General features: G+C 41.9%; 1 protein-coding gene across 1 annotated transcript; it reads right to left on the bottom strand.

The window, feature by feature from the left end:
* Positions 1–1,125: 1,125 nt before the first annotated feature.
* Positions 1,126–9,863, bottom strand: pnp4a (purine nucleoside phosphorylase 4a). Its single transcript, XM_040116224.1, has 7 exons — positions 9,674–9,863; positions 7,480–7,643; positions 6,116–6,219; positions 3,797–3,972; positions 3,383–3,573; positions 2,113–2,192; positions 1,126–1,689 (listed from the first exon to the last, which is right to left on the bottom strand). The coding sequence occupies exons 1-7, from the start codon at positions 9,694–9,696 to the stop codon at positions 1,543–1,545; spliced, it is 885 nt and encodes a 294-aa protein (XP_039972158.1). The 5' UTR covers positions 9,697–9,863; the 3' UTR covers positions 1,126–1,542.
* Between the last annotated feature and the right edge of the window lie 10,230 nt (positions 9,864–20,093).

The following is a 20,093-nucleotide window of genomic DNA, read 5'->3' on the forward strand; positions in this document are numbered from 1 at the left end:
TCAACCCTAAATCCGCTGATTTACTCAGTGAATTTTACAGTATGAACAGTCACTTTAGTACACAATTAGCTGATTCTGGTTCCAGTTTATAAATTCATTGTAACAGAGGTTTTTTTTGTCTTTTCCATTGACAATCCAGTGATTCTGTCCTCGAGACCAAAGAGACGCTGATGTTCTCTTGTACTCCGTGACCCCAAAGTACGAGTAAACATCACTCGTTCACTCTGATCTGGATCACGCCTCCCTCTGATCAAGACATATGAAAATAGGAATCAACTGACGGTGACATAGAGAGTTCTGTTTCATTATTCCTGACCGCAACAGATGGTGGAGATCCTGGTATTGCATATTGTCTATGGTGGTCATCCACAATTCACAGAACTGTAGCTACATACTATATGTAACTCATAATTTGTAAAGACACTTAGAGCTTGTCACTCCCCCCGTGTGGAGATTTGTTTGTGAATGCATTTTCAGCCATGGTAGCGCATGGCTGTAATGTCAGCTGGTCCACCACTTTTGTCCGGACTTAAATACCTCAACAACTCAACTCTTTGATGGTATTACAGTTGTGGCTTTGAGTGAAATATCTCAGCAACTATTGGATGGACTGGCATTAAAATTTAGCGCACAACTGAATGGTCCCTACAGGATGAACTGTGCACACTTGGATGGATGCTTTTCACATGGTGCCATCATATGCTCTGAATTTAAATTTGTCAAGTACTTTGGTTTATGACTAAACATTTGCAAAACTAATGGCATTTTAATAAGCTCCAGCTGTACTATGTGTTTAGTGCTAATTAGCATATGTTAGCATTCTAACATGCTAAACTAAGATAGTTAGCATGCTAACGTTTCCATTAGGTCAAAGCACCACTGTGCCTGAGTACTGATTCACAGAGCTGCTAGCATGGCCGTAGACTCTCTGTCTTGTTTGAATATGTGAAGGTAGTGTTGGTGTTGTCCAGTTCTGGTTGTTCAGTGTCACTTTTGATTTTCAATTTGGCATTTCTTGGTGTGTCACTTCAAAATCAAAACTTTATTTCTCTTAGTTTCCTTTGGCTCAGCTGCAGATTAGTTGATCAACACAAACAGGAAAAAGGAGGTTCGGCAACATATTTTAATCAGATTAACGTGGATCAAGAAGTCAGGGATTCTTTTTGTACAAAATAAAACTCCATAATTCAACAGGAACAATGTACATGAGAAGACAAAAAAATCTTTGTCTCATATCTTTTCATATTAAATCACCATCAAACACAGTGGTCATCGTTATATTAATCTTTAGGGTTAATCAAATATCACAAATCAATACTTACAGTCAGATTTACCCTGATAGAGAATTATTAGGCACCGTGGTGATATAAATAAAGGTTTTTTTAATCACAGCAAAGGATAAAAAATAGATGATGATAAGATGATAAACAAAAACACGAGGAAACTCAAAACAATGCTGTAAATTCAATAATCAAATATATACACAATATGTGTGTGTGTGTGTGTGTGTGTGTGTGTGTGTGTGTGTGTGTGTGTGTTCATTCAGACAGCATCATTGGTGTTGTTATTGATCTCCATCCTGCTGATCAGTTCAGTCACCAGCTGCTGCACAGTGTGAGAACGCAGCCGGCCGACCTCCAGGACGCCCTCGTGGTTCACACTGTCTGAGTCCTCGTAACTCTTCACCACCTGACACAGATCAATCAATCAATAAGTAATCATTCAATTAATCACGCTGTCAGAGTCCTCAAAACTCTTCACAAACTCACAAAGATCAATTAATTGAAATCAATCAACCAAACAACCAATCAGCCAATGAAATTAATTAGTCAATCCTATATCACACTGTCTGAGTCCTCATAATTCTTCACAAACTGACACAGATCAATCAATCAATCAATCAGCCAGTCAATCAATCAATCAATCAATCGTGCTCTCTGAGTCTTCATAACTCTTCCCGATCTGACACAGATCAGTTCAATAAACAATGAATCACCATCTGACAATCAATCAATCAGTCATTTTGTATCCTGCAGCTTCGTTATCGGTCACAACTCATCAATCCAGCAAACCAGCTCAAGTGATCACTATACTGATCAGCCGTGTCTTTACCTTGTTGGTAACCAGAGAAAGACCAAAGACTCTCAGACGGCAGTGAGTCGCCACGACGACCTCAGGAGCCGTACTCATACCTGTAAACACACAACGCCTCGGGTTACTGAAACAGGTCACAACAGTCCTGATAATACTGATGATAATGATGTGAATAACACTAATGTTACTGTTAGTGCAGCAACCACCGCGCACATTTTCACATTTGCCTATAAAACAATTGGAGCGGAAATTCGAAAAAAAAAAAAATGTCGAAATATCTCAAAGAAGAAAATCGGTAGTCGATGGCAATGAACATTAATTTGCATTTTCTTTTGGCCATTTTCTCAAAATTCACCAGATTCGAACAATTTATTGACCTCATACAAATTTAAACAAACATAACCCAAACAAAAGCCAAATCTGCATATGCATCTGTTTATGTCAGTGAAAACATTGTATATTTATCTGTAACCCATATTAAGAATGAAGATCGCATCTTTCAAGTTATTTTTCTCCTCCTATTCAATGCTATTCAGAAGGGACAGAAATATTATCAAAGAGGGTATTCAATGTGACCTCAACCTGAAAATAAAAAAACCCACCTGTTGAAAGAGGATGAAGCTCACATGGAGGAAAAATAAACGAACCAAAACTTTGTATCCTGTGATTAATCTCAGAAATGTCCACACTCAGCAAGGCTGGATTACCAACCTGGGAAACGTGGGCAAACGCCACGGGCTCCCTGTGTGTCAGCTTGTTTTTGGTCATTTGATTAAATGTAACTGTCACCGCTAATGTACAATATCAACATAAAAATGTCCTACATTAGTACCTGATGTGCTCTGATTTGTAGAGTGCACGGCGAAGGGCTTTCAACTTCAATTAATTTAGGTCTCATTGTTCCCAAACGGTGCATTTTTCTAAACAAAGTTATGCATAATCAAATTGTCTCCAACTAAACGACACATAGAAAACCTTGTGTCTGTGTCAAAGAAGGCGCTTTGTCGCTTCCCGTGTGTGTTATTCGGAGGGGATGGTACCTGGTCAAGACTGGGCTTTCGGGGTCTCAAGTATCTTTCTGAGAAGATCAGTAACAGGTAAGCAGCAAGAGTCATCTAGACAGTTTGGTTAAAATTGGGCTTAGATAATGGATAATAATAGATAATAGATGATTTTTAGTTTATTTCCTGGCTGTAATGAACACTGCAGCCTCTAGGGGACACTAGCAGGACTTTACACTGTTAGGCTGGTTTCTGTGTGTGTGTGTGTGTGTGTGTGTGTGACGTACCGACAGCATCAACCCCAAGTTGATGCAGCAGTCTGGCCTCAGCAATGGTTTCAAAGGTTGGCCCTCCCACCATGGCGTACACGCCTTCCTGCATGAGGCTGGCCACGCCCAGCTGCTTGGCGATCTCCATCGCTAGGCAACGGAGACCTTTGTCATAGCAACCTGACATGGCCGGGAAACGAGGTCCGAACCTGTAAACAACAAACAACATACAACACGATCAATAACTGAAACGAAACTGTCAACCGCAATAAAATGGCAGTATCAACACTTTGTTGCCATGACAACTGAGTTAAAACACAAGCGTGTGTCATCACAATATGATCGCAATAGTCACACAAGAATAAATAAGATAAAGACACGTGACAGTGATGAAAACACAAACAACACATGTGTAGACAGTGTCTGTCTTACTTGTCGTCGTTGGGTCCACTCAGCGGGTTCAGACCGACCAGTCCGGGGAAGTTGATGTGGTCTTTGATGATCATGATGTCACCAGGCTGGAGGTCGTCGGCCAGTGATCCGGCCGCGTTGGTCACAATCAGAGTTTCCACCCCCAACAGCTTGAAGACCCGAACGGGAAATGTGGTCTGACAGACAGACAGACAGACAGACAGGAACGAATCTCGTCATGACCTTGGTAGTCATTTGCCTCTTTAACAGCAGAAGCTCCCTGTAAAGGTTTTTTTCAGGCACTTTGTTCCTTGAGTTGAAGCTCTCAGGCCACGTCGCCTTACATCTACGTGATCTTCCAATCAAATTACTTCACTGTAAATGCTGAAGAGTGAGCTGTTTTTACCCTGAGTGCAGCCTTCCAGGTACAACTTCCCTTTAGGCCTTTGTATAAAAAAAAAAAAAAAAAAAAACCTGCCTCATTTTCCGTGATTGGCAGACCTAAACCGCGACCACTGTCCCAGCCTTAAACTGTGATCAAATTTCAAATAAGTGGAAAAATCTTCTGATGTGTCAGAGGTTTAAAAAGGATCAAGAAAGAAGAGCACCTCTCGAGTCCGTGTTAACTTAGGGGCAAACTGGGCAACTGGTACAGGGTCACAGACCCTTTGAGGCACCACATGCCCCGGGTTAACCGTGAGGCAATTAGCTGTGGTTTGTTTGGTAATATACACTAAATCACAATATAAACTGAAATGCTAAGGGCCTTTAAGTATAAGTCTGATGATACTCTATTAATTTCGTTGTTGTTATCATGGAAACAAATCCCATATGTAGACTAAAACCAACAGTGAACTGATCTACTAACAGGCACTGTCTCTGTATCCACAGCCTGATATATCTTGTTCCTCTGTGCCACACAGCCCCATCGTTGTCTAACAACTATTAAAAACGCATCGGTGAGCCACACTGTTGCACTGGGGGACATGTTCCTCCATTACCATGTACTCAAACACACCGTAGTTTATTCTGACTCGGTCCCACACACACAGCACCCCGCTGCTGTAAACACTCTCTAGCATCAAAACGTGGATTAATCCGCCAATGAAAATAGTCCCCAACAAATGCTCCTGTTCAAGTAACGATTGTTAAAAACCACACTGACCAGCTGTTTTAGGAAATTAATGAGCCTTTTTAAGAAAATGAAATTATATACTGTATTTGTGAGCTTGTTTTAAAGATTTACAGCTTCCAGCCTGATGATTATCAAACTAACTTCAAGTTATTGACGATCAGACCAACTTTTTGTTTTCAAGATTTTAAGTTTTAAGTTTTTTTAAGATTTAACAGGGGTCTACGGGTCGTTTTTGCTCCAGGGTCTCTATCGGCTGCATGAAATTCATATATCTGGCAAAAGAATGTTTTAAAAATCATTTTTAAGAATCTAAAAACAAAAATATCAAAAAAAGTCATATTTATCTGTCATTTTATTTCTAATTCATAGTAAATTTAAACAACTGGAAAAAGAATCAGAGTTGCCTGTTGATTCAGGAGCAGCTGTGACTTTTAATTTAACTTAATTGTATTTTTGTGTTTGCTCAGCAGTTTTGTTGAGAAGGAGCTTTTATACAGCGCCACCTGGAGGACAATCAGATATTCTCAGCATAGTACACTGTGTGTGTGTGTGTGTGTGTGTGTGTGTGTGTGTGTGTGTGTGTGTGTGTGTGTGCCTGTGTGTGAAGGAAACAATAGCAGCATTGAACAGTCTGCTGAAAGGCTGCATGTGACCGAACCCATGCATGACCTAAGCTGGGTTATCACACACAAACACTGCTGATTATAGTCATATGTGTTTTGCATCAAGGTTAAGGGTTACGGTTTGTGTGTGTCTTCTGTTTCCTATTAAATTTTATTTGTATCTATTGCTTGTGGCTCTGTATGTATTTTTTTTTTAATGTCAGTTAAATGTGGGAAAACTCTGAAATGGTGCATTCATGTGCAGTTTTGCAGTCTGGGAAAATAACTTTTCCCCTATCAGAAATGGGTTTGTGAAAGTAACACAGTTTTATAGTTTTTGTTTCCGAACACAAAACCAATACAATAAATTCTTACCATCCGGAAACACTGAACTTTGTGGCCTATACTTTTATTTATGAGGACAAAAACAGAGTTGTAGTCCTTCCGAGTGAGAACATTTTTCATAAAGCGAGGACATTTTCTGAGGGTTTTTAGATTGCTCAGGTTTGGAATAAAGGTTTAGGACTCAAGGAAAGGATTAGGTCAGTGAGGATTCTCGCAAGTACAGTACAGCTTTGTTTGTGTGTTTGCGTGTGTGTGTACCTTGCAGAGTGAGTGTCCTTCGTACATGTGGAAGCGACCCTGCATGCACACACACGTCTTCCCCTTCAGTTCCCCGAACACAAGTCGACCTGCGTGGCCCTGCACTGCAACACAAACACACCTGTGAATCAGACAGCTTCGGGGTTGTTGGAACGTGGAACTTGTCTTTCTTCCGATGGAGCTAGGCTAGCGGTTTCCCCCTGCTCCCAGTCTTTGCGCTAACCTGGGCCTAACACATCCCGACAGTTGCTATTCACGCAATGCCGTAATCAGTTTCATCTTTAAATGGTACCGCAGTGCCGGGCACATCCCCTTACAAATGAAGCCAGATTTCAACCCCATCGTTGTTGCCCCCCTAGTCACTGTAGAATCAGGGAGAATTTCCTACAGATCCGCTGTGGTCTGAAAGTCAGCTTTCCCAGTCGATTAACAAACTGGCTGCTCGGCAACTGGATGATTTTGGCCGGCTGTCTTTGAGCAGTTTTGTGTGAGCCCAGGTTAATAATGATATAATAATAAAATTTATTCATGAAACACTTTTCCAAAACGGAGTTACAAGGTGCTTTACATAGGAGAATCCAGATTTTAAAAAAAAAATTCAGCACAATAAAATTAAATAAAATCAGGTCTCTAAAAGTAAAGAGGACACATAAGATCCCAACAAGGTATATAAATAATGAATTAAGATTTAAAAGGGTGAAATAATCAATTAGAAAAGATAAAACATATTGGAAACTTAAGAAAAATGATGATATGCACACTGTGCTTTTGAGGACTAAGAGCACAAACAATTTGTGAATTGAACACAGATGATTAATTGAAAATTGAACATATATTTACTGTAGTTGGTGTTAATTAGTTTTGTCTGTTCAGTAGAAAAACAGTGGGGCTCTAATCGTGTATTTGGACTCTACTACATGAATTTATAGGTGTACAGAAAGTACTTAGAGTCTCCGAATTTATGCACCACAACGCTGACTGTAATGAAACAACTGTGATGGGATTTGCTCTGTCTTGAATCCAGGCTTTTCAAGCAGTAGTGTCAGGTGTGCGTGGCCCAAATCAGGAGCCCCATCCCGCAGAAAAACTGGCGGCACACTGACGAAAAAAATAGAAGAGCCTCTTCCACCTTTCTGTGAGTGTGCGGCCAATTTTTCTGCGAGACGGGATAATCAATAGGTGAAACTCTTTAAAATATCCTGAAATATAAGATTTGATTTGCAGAAAGATGTAGATGTGAATAAACATGTAGTAAACAGCTCTGTGCTATCAGCTTTGAACTAGAATAATGTAGATGCTTTGTCGGTCGGTAATAGAATGACTGAGATGAAACTTTTTTTTTTTTTTGGTCTTATCCAGAGTACCTGTGCTCTGGGGGAAGCCCGGTATGTCAGAGTAAGCGAAGGAGTCCTGACACTTGAGGGTGTCGGCGAGCATGCCCAGTCCGGACCCGCAGATGATCGCCACCTGGGGGCGGTGCTTCGTCTGGGACATCAGCCAGTCAGCGGTTTTCTGGTATTCGTCATGACTGCGGACCAGAACAGGAGAGGAGTAAAATCGGTGGGGTTTTTTTTGTTATTTAAAGAAACGACTTGTCATCAAGTGACTTGCACTGCGGCTGTTTTCCGCTGCTCGTTAATCAGTGTAGCCTCGTGCAGCCGCATGTGTGTTGGCGCTCTCTCTCCGCTCGTGTCCGGTCAGGTCAACCGCACTCTGAACCAGGTCCGTTTGTTCTCAGGGGGGTTGTTGTCCCCCCCCCCCCAGACCAGGTGAGACTGTTGTCGGGTCGCCTTTGGCGTCCGGCCGCTTTTGAGATGCAAAATGAGTTTATCCACGTGGGATTCGGTTTCAGATCAAGTCCGGAGACCTCTACTATAAAGCCCAACAGAGGAGGGGGGGAATAATTAATCAATTAAATAATTGATTTCTACTTCTGGATTACAATTCGCAGCAAGCACCTTATTGTTAAATACATAGTGAAATGAAAAAAAAAAATATTTTCAAAGTTCTGCCATTTATCTCTTGCTGTGCTAAATATGTGTCCGAAACATCATCTGGTAAAAACTTTGTTTACGTTTCCTAAGAATATGGTTGCGGTCTGACTAATCAATTTCACCTTCCTCCTCCTCCTCCTCCTCCTGATCGAACGACAGGAGTGAGCGCTGCATCTCTCTACAACTCTGTCTGTTCACGCCCTATCTGCTAATGGTCCAGTCGCATCAGAAAGACTTTATTTAAATCTGTCCCATGACAAAACAAGGCCCACATACTCTGTTGGAATCGGAACTTTGTCACTACTGACGATACGGATGCTCTGATGGCCGACGCTTGTGAGCTACCAGGCAACGTAAAGGCCTAACTTAAAGGAAACGAGTCCTACATTAGTATTTTTTAAATTTTTTTTTTTTTTTTAACTGGTGATGATAACATTTTATTCACCAAGACGATAATGGCACGAGAGGCCAGACAGGTTTTTAAACAAAACCTCGAGTTCAACCATATTAGCCCCAATAAGCTGATGAAGAAAATTAGGGCACCAAAGGCACCAAACATGTTCTTTCCAACGGGAGGACACGTTTCATTTCAGGCAAGCCGACGCTGAAGATTATACTTTCCAGAAACCCGATTTAACATTCAGGACTTTGAGCCAGCTCACTTTCTGATTCTGGATCCGTTTGGGAGCTGTTCAGTAACCGTGGCGACACACTCTGGACACATTCTACTCCATAGCAACAGCGGCCGAGGCACATGGGTACCGCAGAATTCAGTCCATTTCGCCGAACTGTCAGAAAAGTACCTGAATTTCTCAGAAACAAAGCTGAAATGATCCAAGCTGACAGCCGTAGTACGCTAAACTACCCCTGAGTAGCCCCGAGTTTCTGTGTTGACAAAAACCGATGATATCATTAAAAGGAAATTTTGAAATGAGAGTTTACAGTGGGTAAAAATACTCGAATCGTGCCGAACGGGTACAAAAAATACTCGGTAGTATAATTTATTTCTCCCGTCCTCCAAAATGCCTAATTGTTACTCCCTCGTTTCCCACAGTCCAACAGCATTTCCTTCCGCTGTAACTGCATGCGAGTACCAGTGGCAACCGTTCCATCCATTCACACAACTAAATTACACTGTAAATTCCAGGCTACAGAGGGTCAGTCGAGTCTTGGGGTCAGTACCCCAACCAGGGGGTCGCAGGACAAATCTGAGGGGGGTCACAGGCTGATTAACAGAACAGGAAAGCAGAAAAAATGAACTATTATAATTATTTTTGAAAGCCATCGTCTAACCTTTGATTTTGTTTCTCTCAACAATTTTACCTTTTCAGGCCAGAAAATGTTTGCTTGAACCGGTCATAGCAGAAATGATGCAATGATGAGGGGTCAAAAGTAGACACTGCTTTGTTTTAAGGAGTCACAAGCCAAACGTTTTAGTAAAAAAAAAAGGTCACATATACAGAAAGAAAGCTGTTTATGTTACTAATAACACAACAATAAAGCAATAAAACATATATTTGTTATACAAAGACATAAGACAGATGTAAAATACGTGTTTCCTTACCTGATCTCTTCTCTGCTGTGCATGACGGACGGATGACAGAGGGCTGATGACGAATGCAAAGCAGAACCGATGTGTGCGCGTGTTTCAATGAGCAGCCTCAGTCACTAACTGCGTCTGTGTTTGTGTGTTTGTGTGTGTGTGTTTGTGTGTGTGTGTGTGTGTGTGTGTGTGTGTGTGTGTAGAAATGTTTGTATTTGATGGAGGAACAGTCAGAGTGCGGCCAGTTGATGCCAATCGGCCTAGATATTCACTGGTCACATGCTCCTGATTGGTCAACAACCCCTTCATTCACCGGCAGCAGCCAATGGAGCCACAGTGTTGTAGAAATGTTTGTGCGCATGCACATTTTGGGATTCCTGTCTGAACTGGAATGTGTGTTTTTTTTGCTTTTTTTTAAAAAAAATTTTCGATTGTGTAAGCAGGATCTGGTTTTTCGTCATGCCCCCGCCGTTAGTAATGTAAATTCACTTCAGTCTTAATTCACTCTAACTCTGATCCTGAGGCCCAGCACACACACCCCCCCACACACACACAAACACACGCACACACACACACACCCGCACACAGAGCTGTCACACAGCTGTGACTGGGTTGTGACCTCCAAACACACACACACTAATACAGTCAGACTTCAGCTTTATGCACAGCTAGAATGGAAAGTTATAGGGGGGGGAGGGGAGGACAAATATTTACATGCACACACAGAGTGCAGTGTTTATTGAAACTGCAATATGAACATTTTGAGAAAACAAACACACGGACAAACATGGACCTGAATCTGAACAGGTGTTATTTCAGGTCACCGTTTCATTCACCGAGGCAACAGTGAGAGCTAAATTAGCACCAAGCTAACAAGTACACCATTATCCTGTAGTATAATGATCTTTCTTTTTTAGGACGTGAAATTAGGGCTGACCGATTTGAGGGAATTTTCGATAAAATAAACACCAGTCCTGTGTTTATGGTCAAGTATTAAATGCGATGGATTTAGATCAACCAAATTTACAAACATGTCATGTTTCTTTATGAACAGAATCAGATGGAGAAATAATACAGATTGTTGTAGTTCGAGTCCCCCAGGGCTCAAACCAGGCGATCAGAGAAAAGTCAGCTTCTGCCTAGCTGCCATTTTTTGAAATATTACATTAGTGGTTCATTTAAACCTGCAGTTAAGGATACTTTTGGCTACTTGGCAGCACAATCGGCAGTTACACAGCAACATCATTATTCATTTGGATATGCGTTTCTGGCCACCTGATGAATAGCCGGCTTTTCAGCTGCGAAATGCTCCGCTGTGTTCAGCGGCTGGTCTCTAACTTCGTCTCCGTACTGTTTGGTGCAGTGTACGGTGGCTTTCCAGAGCCCTTTTTCTCCGAAAACAGCTGCCTGCTGCGGCGGAAAGCAACGCCATGAGAGCGGCGAGGGGGAACCGAAAAACAGTGAGGTTCGCGGGCCGAACAGCTTTACAGTGAGCTCGAGCTCACTATAAAGCTCTTGTAAAGCCGTGGGGAGCTGCAGCTTCGGGTGATTGATTCCCTGTAGGATCATCAGAACGAGTGACTCCTTTCACGTTGTCATTTGATAAATTGAAAAAAAAAAAAAAAAAAAGCCATTGTAGCAGCTTTAAAAGGAATAGTTTGACATTCATTTTATTTCCAAGAGTTAGTTGAGAAAATCTACAGCATTCTACTGTGAGGAAAAACATAAGACTACACGCAGCTGCCAGTTAGCTTAGCTTAGCATAACGACTGGATACGGGGGGAAACATCTAGCATGGCTCTGTCCGGCGGTAACAAAGCCTGCCTACCAACACACCTCTAAAGCTCACTAATTTGCTTGTTATATCTTTGTTTAATCCGTACCGCAAAAACAACAGTTAAAAACAACAATTTGCTTTTTAAACTGTGAATTAAAAACAGACCGGAGAGAAAGACAAGGGCAGCAGCAGAGCAGACGGGCGGACGTCTCGAGCTGTGCTTGTTTTGGCCGACACAGGGGGCTGGCTGCTCACTATAGCAGCTCCATACCACTCTTCTTCTACCACTAACCACTTGCTTGCCTAGTTTTAGAGAAAACTACGGCGTAAAACTGCACCAGACGCTAGCAGGTGTCAACTGAATCCACATCAGCGCCACAAGCGTCTTTTCAGGCCAGGAGGTGACCTTGGGTTAGAATCAGGGGTGGGGTTACGGGACGGGAATCGTACTACCAGGTGATAGGTAGCTGATCTGTAGGCATACAGTCTACTCGGATGTAGGCTACCATGCGAACTACAAATACTGTGCATCATTTTTAATTTAACACATCAAACATGCTATTTGTCAAGCAGGCGTCGAGGGCTAATGTTGGCCGCCACTGTAACTTGTTATACAAATTGTAAGAAGAAGTTTTTTTTATTTTTTTTTTGCTTTAATCCCTGTAGGGAGGGTGAAGAGGAAGGAAAGGAGGACGACTGGATGGAAAGAAGAGTGAAGGAGACAGAGGAGGAAAGGTAAAGAAACGATTGCCCGCCAATTTATGATTCTAAACGATAAAACACAAAAATGGGGCCAGCGATGGGAATCTGTTAACCAAAGTATATAATTTAATAGTGTACGATTTATTATTAAAGACCATTTTCACTCAATTTTTAGTTAGTTCCCAGTTTAGTACCCTGTCAGCCCTCACCATAGTTTATTACAGTGTAACTGTTGACATGGTCAAAACGGCCGAACTGGAAATGTCCCTGGTTTTCATTTCAGAAATCTGGTCACTTCAATATAACCTAACTTTTTTTAGTGTCAAGTTGCTCGAAGAGTTACTCGGCTAGTGATTCATGGTTAGCCGGTAACAGCAGTTAGCAAGTTACAGAATCTAAGTTTACTTGTAATTTCAACCCAGCCCACCTGATAAGAGCCTGTAGCTAGTTGACGAGCTTCAGACGAGGCTAAACATCAGACTAGCACATTTGCATTTAGTTTTATTCTTACACACCACAGGACAATTAAAAACGTTTCTAAATCAGCTAAGTCAAATCTGTCGGCCTGAACGTTGTTAACCTTATCAGGTCAGACTCAGATTCAGAGCTCAATTTAACCAATCAGAACCGAGATGTGGCAGCTTAACCGGCAGCCGTGTTGTGTCTCATGACCGCTAACACACCGCACATGTTACCCTGTTGCTGTTCCGATTAGCTTCTGCTAATGAGGCTCATGCACATCCGATGGATGAGAACCAGAGCTGGACTGGAACCAGGGGAACCAGAGCTGGCCTGGAACCAGACAGACCAGGCAAACCGACAGGAAGTGAACTTATATTGCTCCCTCTTTGCGGTCAGACCATGCTGTTTTTGTGGAGTCCGTAAGAATGAAAACCCAAAACCAGTACCATCCCTAGATCTGCCCCAGGCAGAGAGCTGATTTTAAAGGTTTGATTAGTCAGAAATAAACCGAAACTCGTCAAAAGTACAAAATCAGAAAAATCGTTCAAAACTACAAAGCTGAATGGAAAACCAACAGATGACATTTAGAGGCTACAAGGTTTCATGTGACAATGATGTCTTGCTGTCTGAAGATAAAACAGATTAATGTGTCTGTGTTCTTTATTCAGTCTCTTGTCTTTTAGTTTGAGATGCACCACTGTGTGTGTGTTGTTTAACAGGAGCCATGTGGAAGCTGGTTAGTTAATGAACAAAACGCAGCTGGTGGTTAGAGACACACCAGCAGACTGATGTCAAGATATATTGATGAAAAATTTTCATATTTTACATAAAACGCACACACACACACACACAACACACACACACACACACACACACACACACACACACACACACACACACACATATATATATATATATATATATATATATACATATATACATATATATATTTTGATGGATTGCCATGAAATTTTATACAGACTTTCATGGTTCCCAGACTGACGTTGGTGATCCCTGATTTTTCTCCTGTAGCCATCATGAGATCGAATTTTTTTTTTTTTTTTTTTAATTCTTGTGAAATGCCTCTATAGCTATTGGATGGATTGGCAGAAAATTTGGCACAACTCTCCCTATCCCCATCAGGATAAACTGTAATAGCTTTGATGATAACTTAACTTTTCATCAACACCATCAACTTCCAATGTGCCCGATTACCACTGTAGCCGCAGCTGCTGCTCCGCTAACGTGCTGCTCACACTTTGCCTTCCGTGTAGACACGGTGCAAGACGGTGAACATTAACTTCAATAATTCACTAACGGACTAAGCGCACTCGTAGTCTGGTTAACATTGAAACAAAAGACTCAATTATTGTGTAAATTTTGTGGGGAAGGGGTAACATCATTGAGTTCATTATAAAGATCAAGGATTTACTGGATCTGAAACAGTGGTAATTTCATTAACGAATACTATGGCTAAATATGTTCGTCAAAGACCTTCTTTCTATGACTAAGACGAGGTGATGACGAGTCATTAAACACTTACTGTGACTATATCAACATGCAGTATCGTGTATGAAAAAAGATGAGACTAAAATGTAGTTTAAAAAATAAACACTTTACCAAAACTCTCTATTTTCGTTGATGAAATTACATAATTTAAATGTCCGTCTTTGAATGGCCGCGCTGCACGTTTCTCCTCCTGCGCGCTCAAATCACCTCTCTGGTGATTCTGCTCACAAGCAACGCCCCAGCGCACCCATGAGCGCACTGCCGGCGCCGGTGGCCTGGACCAAGCTATGATCCGATAACCCACAGTGAAGGGAAAACAACACGACGGCAACAAAAACGGGTTGACTTATGGACCCACCTCAAATATATCGCCCTAGAGAGAAAAAGTGAGTGTATAGTAGTGTCGGCAACACTACAGACTTAATGGTGATCAGTTGGATGAAATCTTACTTGAAAGCAGAAGGTTTGACTAAAATGCTCATTCTTGGTCCTGACTAAGGCGAGACTGAAATGTCCGGAGTTTCAGTAAATTTAAAACTGATTGAAAATAAAACGGGTGAAGTTGACTGAATATGACTAAAGCTAACATGGACTTCTGTATCTCAAGACTAAGACTAAAAAAAGACTGAAAATTAATACTAATCTGATTCTAGAAAATGCGCTCATTAGAGTGCAGACTTCCGCCAAGGCCAATGTCAAACAACATACAACAGACTTCAGTGGAAAAAATTCAAATTCCCAGTTCAAACAAACAAATAAATGCGGGGGATTACGTGACTTCCTTGGCAGAGGTAATAATTTCCAGCAGAAATCTGATCATCTTTAAATATTCTTTGCTTCCTGTCCAGGCCTTTAACAGATAAATTTGTGTCATTTGACTTTAGGTTTTACAGTCACATGTTGAATTTACTGATATATTCCAGTTTTAGTTTTCTCTGCTGCTCTCTGTTCTGGATGCTGCTGCCTCTGCGTGTTTAATGCTCAGCTGAACGCTCGACATTACTGCTTTCCTTCACCTCAGTCAAAATGCGAAAAATGTGACCGCGTCCATTAAAATGTCGTTCACATATCTGGCATTCTTTGACCTATGTGACCTAAAAGCAGCTGGCCCTGTCCTGCCCACTCTCGTATCCCCGCTGCTTCACCTATGCGAGGGCGGAAAATGCGCAACAGGTACGTCACACAACACAGTAACACTATCAGTGGGCTCTGCTTTGACACAGGTCAAACTGATGAGTTGAAAACACTCACACACACTGATGTCAGCACAATAACGAGCCATCAGACCTGAGTGGCAGAGTAGCATAGTTGAAGATAACTGATTTGTCATCTGGGACACTGGACCGTACTTCAGCCATGCGAGCAGCATAACTCTATGGAAGGCAATTTCAGTCCGCCACGCTTTCACCACTGCAGACTCCAGAAATACCTCAACGTGTATAGGACATGTTGGAAATCCTGCACAAAGAGAGAGGATGAGTCCTAATGACTTTGGTGATCCCGGGACTTTTTCACCATCCACCATCATGAGGTTGATATTTGTGGTTTAGAGAGAAGTATCTCAGAAATAACTGGACGTATTACAATGCAGTTTGTTACAGACGTTGGTATTCTTCGTCAACCGTGATCCTACGGCTTTTCAAGCCATGTTTCTTTCAAGTCGGTCTAGAGTCAAGTGCCCATATGAACAGTGGAACGGGTTTTTGTTGCCGTAATAATTTCTCTCGAATTAACTGGCCATTAAAAGATCCCTTCCTAAAGTGCTTCCGTTGTAATCGATGGGGGACTAATCCTCTTCCACCCAGTGGGTGTTTCCTTTAAAAGTCAGGTTACATTTAGATTCAACCTCAATTTAAATTTCACCTTCAACCTTATTTTTTTGTTTGCAGTCAGCCATGAAACGCACAGATCACTCGGATGACAATACAGCGTTTCCGCACTAGAATATAATATAACACCTTTTTCACTGTCCTACTGGTCAAAGAATGAAAGAAAAAAAAAAAAAAAACGAGAGTTACAATTCTTAATTAAGTACATGAATTTATTTCACATTTCTGTTAGTACCTCCCAGGTGTATATAACAATAATTCCTAGTAACATAATTAATAAATTAACGTGACCTGGACCTGTGTTTGAATTACTGAACAGGGCACAAGCCGAGGGGCCCCGAGGGGTCAGGGGGCCCCTGTATGAAGTTACTGCTCTCGTTTGAAAGTCACAGAGCTCAGTTAAAAAAAAAAAAAAAAAAGAAAATGTAAAGACAGTTAAAACTACTCTAAAGAGACACAACACGACAACAAACTATGAGGCTGCGTCTTTTTGTTTGTTTGTGCCTTTTGGGCCTCCTATTCTGGGGGGGGGGTATTGGAGATCAGGTTTTCTGTCCCTGTAAGTAGGACACAGTCAAACTCTCCACAGACTGACGTGTGTCTCTAAAAACAAAGTGAGTGTGTAAAATCCTGAGCACGTCGGAGAATATTTCAGATTCTCGGCGAGCTGACTCAGACGGTCTGCAAACCGATGGAAGAAGGAGGGTTTTATTTTGTTTCTGACCCTGAGTTTTTGTCTCTGCTGAGCGTCGCGATACAAACAATTTGTATTTTTTTTTTTTTTCTGCCAGTGTGGCGTCTGAATGACACAGCGGGAACAGAGAAAGAACGTATCGGGGAGTCAGAACTGAAGTATATCTTCAATCAGCGAAATGAAGCTCTCAAGATATTACTTTTACTATCATTTAGAATAATAAAATCCAACAGTAGCTAATCTTTATTTAATGACTACTTAAATTTGTGTGAAATTAGATCAAATCGTATTATTCTTTAAATTTTTAATAGAATTATGTTTTTTGTCCTGCACTAAAATTAGCAGTATAGAGAAAAAGCTTCAGCAGGAGTCAATACAGACTGTGCATTGTGTAATTTAATGTTCACATGTCTGCACGTGTGTATTTTCATTCCTCGTGGGTGTTTTGTTAATGAGCAGCAGGGTGTGACTGATTTGGTTTGATTCGAAGAGGCCCATAAATAAATAAAATCATCTCTGTTTGTGATGGAAAAAAAAAAAATCTGCAGGAAAACAAAGAATAATCAAGTGAGACAATCTCTGATCGTGTGTGTGTGTGTGTGTCTGTCTGTGCATGTACAGGGAGGAGAAGGTTAAAAAACGACGGTGAACCAGAAGAATTTCCATTTCGTCCAATTTGTTTCACTGATGATCAGAGTGTGTGTGCGTGTGTGTGTGCGTGTGTGTGTATCATGCGGACAGCCGACAGTGCTGTGAACCATGTGAGGACACGTGAAGTGGACAGAGACAGACCTTGCAGCCGAGACGACACCGACAGTCCAACAAATCATTTGGGTCGTTTGTCCCTAACTGTGGAGTAACCGTGGGCCATAATGAGCCGCTTACACAGACGACCTATGGGCACAGGGAGGACAGTCTCGACAGTGTACTCACAGAGGTGGAGAGTGCGGGTGTGGGGGTCGGCTCCCGTCGCAGACCTGCATTAACCTCTTTGTCAACCATGACCACAATCTTTCCCATTGAAGGAATAGTTTGGCGTTTTGGAAACACACTCGTTCATTTTCAAGTACTAAAGGAGAAGGACAAAAAGCCCAATTGTCACCATCACTGGGACCCTTTGTAATAGTCCTTTCTCCTTCTCTTTTGACTGAAGAACCGGTAACACCAGGTAAAAGCGGGTACACTGGAGGTTCCGGTAAAGGCCGGTCAGTCGGCCTTCTCTTTCTGAGCATCACAGGGCTCGTACACGCTTCCGACGGATTTGAGAGACCTACAGTAACAGCCTATGGTATTTTTGCTGGAAAGTTGAAAATTTGACTAATGGAGGAAAAAAAGAAGTCCCAGCATGATAGTTGATGTATTTTCATCCTGCTCTTTCCATCAGTGGACATGTAGTGTATCTGAGGTCGGGCTGCCATATGCGATGTTCCTCGTTAGGAGTGTGTGAGTGTGTGCGGACCTCGTTCTTCATGCGTCCTGAGTATTCGTTTTATAAGATTACGGCCTTACGGTTCTTTGTGTCACAAGTTGTTTTAAGGTTCTAATTGTTGTATGTGCTTGTATCTTTGGGTTTTTTCTTTTAAAGGACAGGTTGATCATTTTTCAAGTCTGTTTTTAAGCAATAGACGGGCGCCCATATGAACACTGAAACAGCTTGTCCTCAGACTTCCTGTTCACGCTGGCCATTAAACAGATCCCTTCCTGACCTGCCTCTGATGTCAACCCTGTCCTCTAGTAAATGTTGTTTCTATACAACTGAACTACAAAGGCAAATACGTTTTGTAGGAAACATAATCACTGGCTGGATTATGTTCAGAAGCAATGTATTTTATTAATGAAGGAACTACACGCCACACTTATTAACAGCGGCAGGGTCACCAGGAGGGGGATGGCGGATGGTGGACGCACGAAGCGCATGCCTGTCCCACCCGAGACTGGGGCTCAAATCCGCGGCCCAGGCTGCGGTTATGTTGAGGCAACAAAAGCGCTTTGGTTAAGGTCGTTGTTTGGGTCAAACCTCGATAAACACGTTGTGTATGAACTCACTGTGTTAAACCAGACCAGGATCCTTCCCTAACCTTAACCCGTGAGAGGCTAGACATAACCAGTCAAAGGTTTAATACTGCTGTAGTCACTCCACGTGGATATTGTTCTGCAAGATCAGATATTTTGGAGGAAAACAAATATGTTGCCGGTGAACATTTCACTGACATGTTCAGTATCAACCGCGTCTTGCCGAATAACTAAATTAACAACACATCTTCATCGTGTTTGTGTGTTTCCCACAAAAGTTATTTTTTGGTTGCAGTTCAGTTGTACATAACTGTAATTTTTATTAGAAACGGCTGCCGATGGAAGTAATGGGGGAAAAAAAAAATCCACATTCCTCCCGCCATACAAAAGTGTATTCAAAAGTTTATCTGAAGCTACTATGAGGCCTCAGCAGTCTGAATTATTCACATCAAATGGATATCTTCCAAAGTTACGGCCTTTTTAATACAGAATTCCCTTTTTGTTTCTATTTTTTCACATCAGCTCAGCAAGGAGACATTGTCCAGGGAAACACATGGAGGGAATTTCATGCTAAAAAAAGACTGAAAAAGAAGATATCCACTTGATTTGCCTAACTCAGACTCCTGAAGACTCAGGAGAATGTTAGCTTAAAGTTTGAAATGGATTTTTGCTCAAAACAACATGGATTTCGTCCTCCGTCACTTACCGTGTATTGAAATTGCTTAAAGAAAGGGGATCTCTTTGGGGACGGCCTGAAAAACGAGGAACGCCAGTTAGCTTAGCTTAGCACAAAGGCTGGAAATGGGGGGAAACTGTTAGCCTGCTCTCTCTGCGAGGATCAAAGTCCATGTGCCAGTGCCTGTAGAGCTCATTAGTTAATGGGTTATTTCTCATTTGTTTGTTCGGCGAGTGGACAAATGACACGTTATGGCTTCACAGGGGGTTTTGTGCCAAACTATTTCTCGGCCCGGACCAGTAACTTCCTTCTGTCTTGTCGTCAACGTCTTGGTTTTACACTTCAGTTTTTGTACGTCGCTATTGCAACAGGTTAGGAGGTGAAATGCATGACACTAGACTAGAGGATTACATTACTGCATTTCCTGTTACAAAACACACTATGTTTAGACTGAGGCCACATCGACCGACAGATAAATAAAGTTGCTGTATAAACATTTGTTAACTCCAACAAGTAGATTTTTATGAAGTTACTCTTTAAATAATGGGACACTTTTCTTTATACAATTGTGATTAACTAGAGGACCAGGACTTGAACTCTGAGGCTCTGTGCACTCGCTCTTAAATGACCTCGCACTCCTCACTGAGGCGCCTGCAGCTTCACACGCAGAGTTTAACAGTATCTGCGGATGACTGGTGACTATCAGCTCACGCCCACAGGTTTGGACGCCAGCTCACCTCTGATTGCGCCACCGTGAACCTCCCAGTGCTTTCGTTACA

This window comes from Xiphias gladius, chromosome 21 (genome assembly GCF_016859285.1).
Source record: "Xiphias gladius isolate SHS-SW01 ecotype Sanya breed wild chromosome 21, ASM1685928v1, whole genome shotgun sequence".
Taxonomy (NCBI): domain Eukaryota; kingdom Metazoa; phylum Chordata; class Actinopteri; order Istiophoriformes; family Xiphiidae; genus Xiphias; species Xiphias gladius.